Below are 9,642 nucleotides of genomic sequence, written 5' to 3' on the forward strand. Positions count from 1 at the left end.
ATAAAGGGAGTGGAGCCGGCCCCTGAAGCGGAATTTCAGAACGAGAAGCCCTTGTCTCTGGGCCTATACCTGCGTGTTTTTTGTGCGTGTCTCTGTCGCCTTGTCCTCTAATCAGATGATCTCTGTTTCCTAAGCACACCTCCAGAGGCACATTCTTCTTTAAATATTCTGGACTAAGGGCGGGGCTTGCAGGAGTCCGGGCGTAGGGAGACGGCGCCGCAGTGCTCCCGCCAGGGCCGCTAGGATAGAGTTGCCCCCAACCCTGGGGTGTTTCCAGCAGAACACCCCCAACACACACACACACACACACACTCACTCGCACGCTCCGACCGAATCCAGGGCTGTAGGGGCTAAAGAAGTAGAAGCCAGCACCAGATCCCTGTTCCCTGCAGGACCCTGAGAGTTGGACAGGTAACCTCCAGAATACAGAAGGAGAGTCTCCAGAGACAGAGGCTTTAGTGGACGAAATTCGCAAAATAACCAACTCATATCCTTAAAAGGAGAGAGAAGAAACAGTGGACGCAGCTAACCTCTTCAAACCCACACTTCATCCCCCTACCCCTTTCCCTTCCAGGTCACCATGTCGGCAGGCAACGGCACCCCTTGGGGGTCAGCAGCGGGGGAGGAGATCTGGGCGGGATCAGGAGTAGAGGTGGAGGTCGCAGAGCTGCTCACCTTCTCAGCTGCCGCCAAGGTCCGAGTGGGAGTGACTGTTGCTGTTTGTTTCTTCGGCTGGAGGGAACCTGGCCATGCTGTGGTCAGTGACACGGCCGCAACCCAGCCAGTTCCGCCCCTCTCCGGTAAGACGACTCTCTTTGCCCATTTAGCAGCTGCCGACTTACTGGTCACTTTTGTGGTTATGACCCTAGATATAGTTATGCCACCTGGAATATCACTGTTCAATGGCTGGCCGGGGACATCGCATGTCGGACACTCATGTTCCTGAACTAATGGCCATGTATGCCGCAGCTTTCCTGCCTGTGGTCATTGGGCTCGACCGCCAGGCAGCCGTACTCCACCCGCTTGGACCCCGCTCAACTGGAAGGAAACTTCTGGGAGCAGCCTGGGTACTCGTTTTCCCGCTTGCCTGGAAGGTGAGTGACTTGTCGGAACTCAGGGCTAGACTGGATAAGAATTTGGGTACACAACAGGAGCCTTCGGATTCAAGGGGTGTGCTTGGCCGTGGTCACCGTTAATCCTCAGCGTGGGGGCCTCTGCTATCTCTCTTGCAAGTTAAGATCATTGCATGTTAATTTGTATTTCTGTTAAGAGCCTTTGTTTTTACTACACTTGACTTCCACCTTTTGCCTCCTCCGAGTCCCACCTTCTTCAGATTATTGCAGAAAAACTCTAGGGCATGGTGGAAACATATACAGGAAGACATTAAGAAGACAGTGAAATCAGGGGCTTTGGGTAAAACTTTGTGGTACATTCATTCATCAATTCAGAAACTAATGTGCATCCCCCAGATGCGTTCAAATGCTCTATCAAGGATAGAGCAACAAAGTCCTGCCTTCAAGAAATTTATAGACTAGTGCAGAGTCAAATTAGTATGCAATTACAATACAGCGTGCAGTTAAGCATTATGCTAAAGGTAAGCATAAGGAACTAAACTGTCCAAGACCCACTCTTGGACAGTCAGGGAAAGCTTCCTGACTTCCCAGAGATGTTACAATTTGATTCTTGAGAGATAGGTGTTAAGACAAATTACAGCAGGAGGAATGCTGGAGAAGGTGGAGGGTGGATGATCTCAAAGTAGCTGCAGCTAAAGTTGAGGACTAGAAATGGTGAATAATAAGCCTGGAGGGGAAGGAAGAACCAGATCACAAATATTAAGTTTGTACTTTATCCTGAGGGCAGTGGAGAGACACTAAAGTAAAAGGTGGAGAATGACATAATCAGATATGTATTTTTTACTCTAGCTTTATTGTGGGTGTCAAAACTGGAACAAAAGGGAGCATCTGAACTTGAGTACCAATTAATCAAATCTCAATATTGAAAATGAACTAGAAATCTAGAAAAAAAAAGCTAAATATGAAGCAATTTCTTCAAAACAACCAAAACCACTACCACCATCTGGGAGGAGGGTGTAAAGCAGCATCTCTGAGTCTAGGGTTAGGATTTTAAGGGAGAGGGCTAAAATTTCAGTCTCTGGAATAATGCATTACAGAGTCAGATTTAAGATTTGATCCTTAAATCCTCAAATATTAGAAATATAACTAACAACAGTTAGTCTGACTGCAGTTCTAAGACAAACAAAAAATGTTGCTTCCAACAATATGTTGCAAACAGGACCTCTGCTACCCAAAGTTTTAAAAAGCAGCATGTTGCCTCCGTGCAAAAGGAATAGTTGGGTTTATATGAAGCAAATTTTAGATGTGGACTGGGAATTAGCATTAGGATTGCTTTTGTTGTTCATTTGTATTACTTTGCTCTGTTTTTCCTGAGTCTAGGCTCTACCACTAACTAGCTGGATGACTTTGGATAAATCACTTGAAACATATAGGCCACAAGATTATGGAATAGAAGATGCATTTCCTCCTTTCTTAGAGCCTGACAATCCGACGACAACAATGCAATCTCTATTTGCTTCAATAGCAAACTGACGGTAACATGATTCAGGTGCAAAAGGTGTTATTTTGGGTTCTAAATTAGCGACCTCTTGTATAAATTCTGCATTGCCCATATGTTGCATTTAAAATATTAGTGTCAATAAAAAATTGTTAGGGGGCCTCCCTGGTGGCGCAAGTGGTTGAGAGTCCGCCTGCCGATGCAGGGGATACGGGTTCGTGCCCCGGTCTGGGAGGATCCCATATGCCGCGGAGCGGCTGGGCCCGTGAGCCATGGCCGCTGGGCCTGCGCATCTGGAGCCTGTGCTCCGCAACGGGAGAGGCCACAACAGTGAGAGGCCCACATACCGCAAAAAGAAAAAAAAAAAAAAAAAAAAAAAATTGTTAGTATGGTAAAGGGAATACTGGTGTAGTTAGAAATTATTTTTGTAGACTCAAGTTTTCAAGTATCAGAGGTAAAGACTTCTACAGTAGGTGGTAAATTGCACATAAAATAGGGAAAGGAGAGTCAGAGGTATGGCTATGGACCAAAGTTTAAGTCCAGGAGACTTGCCTATTTTTTTAATTAATTAATTCATTCATTCATTAGGTTGTGCCAGGTCTTAGTAGCGGCAGGTGGGCCCCTTAGTTGTGGCATTCGAACTCTTAATTGTGGCATGCATGTGGGATCTAGTTACCTGACCAGGGATCGAACCCCGCCCCCTGCACTGGGAGCGTGGAGTCTTCTACGCCACCAGGGAAGTCCTGTCCTGCCTATTTTTAAACCCCTTCTCACAACGTGTCAAGTATTTCTAGGCACGGTGCAAAATCGTGCCCCCACCCCACAAGAAAACGGCCAGAAACATATGGACTCAAGATAGGGGAAGAGGAAAGACCACTTCCCAACTAGCTCAGAATAGCCTGATCGTAACTCCAAGCAGTTCATAAAATTGTATGTCTGTGGCTCATACTATTCACCTTTCCTAAAAGTCCCTCATGCCTGTTGAAATCACTTTCCAAATGCCTTCCTTGTATCTAGAAATTTGATACCTACTAAGCTTGCCTTTTATCAAACTAGTAGTGACTCAATCTACCTTACCTGAAACCAAGGTACTAACCCTGAAGCTCTCAACTGAAAAATGCTCATTACTGATTCAAACCAAAAACCTAGCAGTTTACCAAAAAGGAGAAGGGGCAGCCAACAGCATTTAGAAAATGTTAAATTTTATTATTTAACGTTGTTTCACCATTATAGTTGTAACGATTACTAAAGGTCACTTTACAGAGTGACTGCAAAATGGCCTGAAATTTTAGCAGCACCCATTTTACACAAGATTTCTTTTTTCCACAGAATCACAGACACATCAGGAAAATAATTTCAGCTAAAAATGTTGGTGAGGGAAAAAAAAATGTTGGTTAGGTGGTAGAGCTATCCTTTGATAAAATGCAATGTTAGAACAGTACTTGAGAAGACAGGGTTCTTTAAGTCCCAGATTTAACAAACATAGCCTAAGAGGAAGATAGGGATTTTCAAGATACATTCCTAACCTTTTAAATATGGCACCATGAATGTACCATTACTCAGCACTGCAGGAAATTAAGAACGAATTGGGATTATGCACTGTATTAGCTCCCAAGTTTTCTCAACAATCTCATTTAAAAAAAAAAATAATGAATGAATTGGGAAGAGATGGTGTTGAACTGGTGGGTAGGTTGGCATGGGAGGGAAAAGGTAGACCAGTTCTAATAGTCCTTGACTCCACTCCAGCTGTTCCTGTTCCATACTGTCCGCTGAGCTGGTCCAGTCCCTTTCACTCAGTGTCACCAAAGGCAGCTTCAAGGCTCGATGGCAAGAGACCACCTCTTCACCTTCTGCTGTCTCTTTCTGCTGCCACTGACTGCCATGACCGTCTGCTATAGCCGCACTGTCCTCAGTGTCCAGTCCCCAGACAAGGAAGGGAAACCATGGTGAGACCCCAACCCCCAGGCCCTAACCCGTACCCTGAAACTATTGCCTCTAGCCTCATAAATTTGATAGCTATCTATCAAACCAAAAGTGAGTTGCTAACCGTATCTCTAGCAGCTAATGCTGCACATAACTTTATTGAATGCCTTCAATTCTAACCAGCCACTAGCCATCATTCTCTGAAGTGGAGTTAGCTGGGCAAGAATTAAGAAGGGTGACCAGTATTCCTTTGCTCTTGAACACCAACAAGACTTCAAATAGACTTTGTAGCTTCATGTAACACAGCACCTCAATCGAAACTTTTGCAGCACATCTGTCATAATCTCTGGTGGGAGGGGAGCGTATAATCCCAGCTTGGGAAGGGGAGCGTATAATCCCAGGATGGGAAGGGGAAAAGGGCTTGTACCATTCTCTTCCTTATAAGGGGAGAGCTCCATCTCACTATTTCTGCCCATCCATCAACTCAGAAGCTGAGTGGTTCTGAATTTGAGTGTATTTTCTAAGTTCCCAGCCCCTGCCAGTGAATTTGCCCTCTGCCGCTCCTTAAGACAATCGCCCCCATGTTCATCTTCAGGGTTTGTGACTGGCCCTGCTTGTCTTGCTGACCTTCGTCCTCTGCTGGACATCTTATAACCTGCTGGGTCTTTGGTACTGGTTCTCTCCCACCATGCTAACTGAAGTGCCTCCCAGCCTCAGCCACATCCTCTTCCTCTTTGGCCTCCTCAGTGCTCCTCTGGATCCTCTCCTCTTATGGGGCCTTCACCCTTGGCTGCCGAAGAGGGCACCAAGAACTTAGTATAGACTCCTCCAGGGAAGGAGGTTCTGGGAGAATGCCCCAACAGGAGATTCAGGCCCTTAGACAGATGAAAGTACAAACAAATGTGGCAGCAAGAAAGGCAGGAGAAACAAGAGACATTCCTACGACATCCATTTGCTCAGGAGAGCATATATAAGAACAATTACTCTCTAGTATCACGAGAACATCTCACTTGTACCCCTGCTCCCTTAGCTTCCAACTAAGAGAAATACTGAGCAGTGTTTCTACTTTGACCCTAGGTGAGACTTGAGACTATATTTAATGTAGAAACTCACAGAGAATTCAGTCCCTGGAAGAAGTATCTTCACAGTGACCCAAAGTGTCTTACTGTAAATAGTGCTTCAGAGCTTGCAATGTTAGAACAGGAAAGTAATTTTAGAAAACAAAAATTGGACATTTATTCATAACTCAAAAGAAACACTAAGCAGGTAGGGTAAGAGATTAAGTGTAGACACAGTGAGTTCCACCCCAGCCCTATTTCTCCAAGGCTGCATAGTCAAATGGAATATCTGGAGAGAACACCTGGACAACAGAGGATGGGTCAGCGACGCCTCCGGTCTGGACTCCTGCTGCGTCTGCGGCCACCTCTAGGGAGAAGGAAAAGGGGCAGGGTCCATCAGAGGGACATAATACCATGTCCTTATTCTGTTTTGCTCATATTTCCTCCACTAAGATAGTGTTTCCCCTCTCCACTTTACCTCCTCTTGCCCTTGGGTGGACCCCGAACAAAACACCAGTCTACGCTGATCGGCTGTCCCATCAAATCCTGGCCATTGAGTCCTTCCATAGCAGCTTGGGCCTCCTTGTATGTTTCATACTCAACTAGAGTATACCCCTGGAACAAGTGAAAAGACAGATTATCAACACTCTCCTATTCCATCAAGCTTTTTTCTACTCAAACAGAAAAATCCATAAACTCTAAACAACAAATGTACATCATATATCCCTATTATATATACAACTTGTCTGTTTCTGCCTGTCTCTTTGCTATGTCTAACAAAATCAATTCCCAAAGTCATTTTATTTCAACTTTACTCTTGGCCAACCACAGCAAACACGGGAGAACTACCAATGCTGTCTAAGGGTTATGGGTGAAGAGAAGCAATGGAGTATCACTCAGAATACCTTTAGATATCCTGTACGTCTGTCCAGGTTGAGGTGGATGTTTTTTATTTCTCCATACTCTGCAAATTTATCATGGATGTCTTCTTCCGTGGCTTCCTCATGGACTCCAGTAACAAAGAGAATCCAACCTTCAACAGCTGTTTGGGAAGGGAGGAAGGTTGTTTGAGCACATGAAAGAAAAACTTCAAGCAAGATCACAGAAGTAGAGTGTGTGCAGACTCCACAGAGATTGGTTAAGCTACCTCTGACCCCATTCCTACTGGGTTTTATTTCATTGGCCCCTAATTCTCTACAGACAGACAGGCTCCATTTACTTACAGCGCTGTGGTCCGGGTTCATCGCCATCCTGCTCCACGCTGTCATAATCCTCACGCATCCGCGCTCGAGACCCCTCTTCTATTAGAAAGACACAGGAGATCACCGGAAATCCCCCTCCTCCCACTGTTCACCATGAGTCTTTATGGGGACTCCAAAACTCGTCGCTCTCGCCATTCTAGACCCCATTCCACCCACAAACACTCACCGGAGCCAAAGCCACGGCCTTTCCGTTTCTTCGCTTTTTCTTTCAGTTTGTGGATGCTCTCTGCAGCCCCAGAAGTGAAAGAATAAGTGAGAAAGATAATAGTTATTTACAACAATAGTCTCCTTCCAAGACATTATCTGAAACCAGACCCCACCACCTCCAGGCTCAGTCCCTTCCCGGCCCGCCCCCATTGCTCCCATCGGGGGCGGAGTCTCCAACCAACCGAAACCCAGTTCCCCGGCTCCCATCCTCCCTGCTGGGGAGAAAGATTATATTTTCCTAATACGTCCTTCTCTCGCACCTTCCCCGCTTCCCGCGGCCGCCTCCACTGTCCTCACCGTCCCCATCCTCATCCATGGCGAAATCCTCGCCCCCGGCCTCATGAAGATCCAGTACGTCCGCCATCTTGCCTAAGCTCTAACTCTCGTCCGTGACGCTCAAGCACTTGGCTCCTCGGGAAACTGTCGCGGATGGGAAAGGTCGCCAGTCAAGTTGACCAATTAAAAACTAACTCTAAGTCCTGCCCTCGGCGCGGTAATAATACGCAAGGAGGAGGGCCTACTTTGGGAAGATACCGGAAGTGCTCCTGTAGCCATCTTGAGCGGGTCGCTAGCAGAAGGGGGCAATCCCGTGTGGGACACGCTGGGGGTGTGGGCGGAGTTAGTGACTTCCTCTTACCTAGAGCAGACGACGAGAAACACTACTGACAGTGAAACCCAGCCTAATTTTATTAGAGGGTTGCTTTTCGTCTCTTTTCATTCCATACCAGGAAATGGAAGTTGAAGAAAGTTTTTTCTCTAAAAACTTGCAGGCCTATACTGTTCCGAGGAGCAGCCGGATCTGTGATGGAAGCATTGAAAAAAAAAATTGTTCAGTCAGCAATGCTGCCTCAAAAAGCTGCTTCTGGAACGTACTGCAGCACGGGCTTTCTCTCTCAGAAAATCAGCAGACCTGGGTGTCCGTGTTGATTGATGAGACAGATATCAACTTTTCTTTCTTTTTTTAATTCTATGTATTTATTATTTTTTTTTGCGGTACGCGGGCCTCTCACTGTTGTGGCCTCTCCCGTTGCGGAGCACAGGCTCCGGACGCGCAGGCTCAGCAGCCATGGCTCACGGGCCCAGCCGCTCCGCGGCATGTGGGATCTTCCCGGACCGGGGCATGAACCCGTGTCCCCTGCATCGGCAGGCGGACTCGCAACCAGTACGCCACCACGGAAGCCTAAACTTTTCTTTTTTAAAAAATAATCTCTGGGAATTCCCTGGTGGTCCAGTGGTTAGGACTCCCGCTTTCACTGCAGGCAGGGTTCAATCCCTGGTCAGGGAACTAAGATCCTGCAAGCTGCCTGGCGCGGCCAAAAAAATAAAACTAAAAATATCTCAAACTCTGCCTACCACCTCTGGGAATTAAAGAATCATGGCTTTAAACAAAATAGGGGCTTTAGCTTCTTTGAGGATAATACAGATATTTCACGTTTAAAAACCCAGGAGTTGAGGCAAGGAAAATATTGCCCCCACATTCTGGAATCCGACGTAGGCCTTACACAAACAATAGTGGACTGCATATTCACTTATTAATTTTTAAATCAGTTAAGAATGCCTATATGTGTCTAATATTAGAAGAGGTGCTAGCAAGACAAGGGGAAATACTTGCCTTATCAACAATCATTTATAACACTATGAAAGTGATCGTTGCCATCACAACGCACTAAGGCAATACAAAGAAAGTTTCTAATAGGACAGGAAGTAAGGAGAGTGCATTTAAGGGAGGGCTTCCATTTAAACTGGGCCTTTAAGTCTGGGTAGTTTTCCTGGCAAAGGAGTTGTATTGAGACTAAGATACACTAATCCATTCTCTGCAGTATGTAGTGTGATCTTTTAAAAAATCAGTTGGTCACATCTCTACTAAAAACCCTTACTTGACTTATTTTTGCACTTAGAATAAAGTTCAGACTCACACAGCCTGCTCTGCCTGTGTCTCCAAACTCTTCCACCACCATTCTTCCCTCTCACCCATTAAGCTCTCCCTATACTTTCCCTCAACTGTGTTCTCCTCTCTCCCATCTCTGGACTTTTTGTAGCTCTCTGTCCCTGATGCTCTTGCTCCAGCTTTTCACATGGCTAGTTCAACCCCGTCCTGTAGGTCTCCCTGAGATACTACTGTCACCCAGAGGGGTCTTCTCTTATCTTGCATTCTTATTTCCTTCACAGAACTTAAATTCAAATCTTTAATTACCTTGTTTACTTTATAACTTGTTTATTTTCTGTTTTTCCCCTTAGAATATAATCCTTATGGCAGAGATTCTTATGTACAACTATATCCTCAAAGTTTAGACCAGTGCCTGGTTCATAGTAGACATTTGGTAAATATTATTGAATGAATATCAGAATGGCAAGAAATTCTATATGCTTGATGCTGTGTAATCAGGAAATAAAGCTGGAAATATAGTTTAGGGCCAAACTGTATGTCATGCTAAGGATTTGGAACTTACCCTATAGGCAAGAAATTTTTCTAATTCAATATTTTAGTATTCATAATTTTTAACATTTGCAAATAGTCCCCATACTATTTTCAATTTGTGTTTTTTCCTTAAAGAGACTGGCGTTTTAAACAAATTTACACTAAATTTAAATATCACTGCCATAAATGGAAAACATATTTT

At 45.2% G+C, this 9,642-nt stretch overlaps 2 protein-coding genes across 3 annotated transcripts; one reads left to right on the top strand and one right to left on the bottom strand.

Moving 5' to 3' along the window:
• The first annotated feature begins 5 nt into the window (after window positions 1–5).
• LOC132484183 (gonadotropin-releasing hormone II receptor-like) lies at window positions 6–2,534 on the top strand. The gene is given in 5 exon segments (XM_060090428.1): window positions 6–82; window positions 575–714; window positions 716–800; window positions 970–1,094; window positions 2,454–2,534. Coding segments are annotated over 4 exon segments (357 nt in total). The 5' UTR covers window positions 6–82; window positions 575–580; the 3' UTR covers window positions 2,467–2,534.
• Window positions 2,535–5,705: 3,171 nt separating this feature from the next.
• Window positions 5,706–7,469, bottom strand: RBM8A (RNA binding motif protein 8A). 2 transcript variants are annotated; one of them, XM_060090427.1, is made up of 6 exons: window positions 7,319–7,469; window positions 6,981–7,040; window positions 6,776–6,850; window positions 6,458–6,594; window positions 6,031–6,167; window positions 5,706–5,919 (listed from the first exon to the last, which is right to left on the bottom strand). In XM_060090427.1, exons 1-6 carry the CDS (start codon window positions 7,383–7,385, stop codon window positions 5,874–5,876), a joined length of 522 nt encoding a protein of 173 aa, XP_059946410.1. In that variant the 5' UTR covers window positions 7,386–7,469; the 3' UTR covers window positions 5,706–5,873. The 2 variants fall into 2 exon arrangements, with proteins under 2 accessions (XP_059946410.1, XP_059946407.1); XM_060090424.1 differs by having other exon boundaries at window positions 6,776–6,853; window positions 7,319–7,462.
• Between the last annotated feature and the right edge of the window lie 2,173 nt (window positions 7,470–9,642).

Source organism: Mesoplodon densirostris, chromosome 2 (assembly GCF_025265405.1).
Source record: "Mesoplodon densirostris isolate mMesDen1 chromosome 2, mMesDen1 primary haplotype, whole genome shotgun sequence".
In the NCBI taxonomy this organism is placed as follows: domain Eukaryota; kingdom Metazoa; phylum Chordata; class Mammalia; order Artiodactyla; family Ziphiidae; genus Mesoplodon; species Mesoplodon densirostris.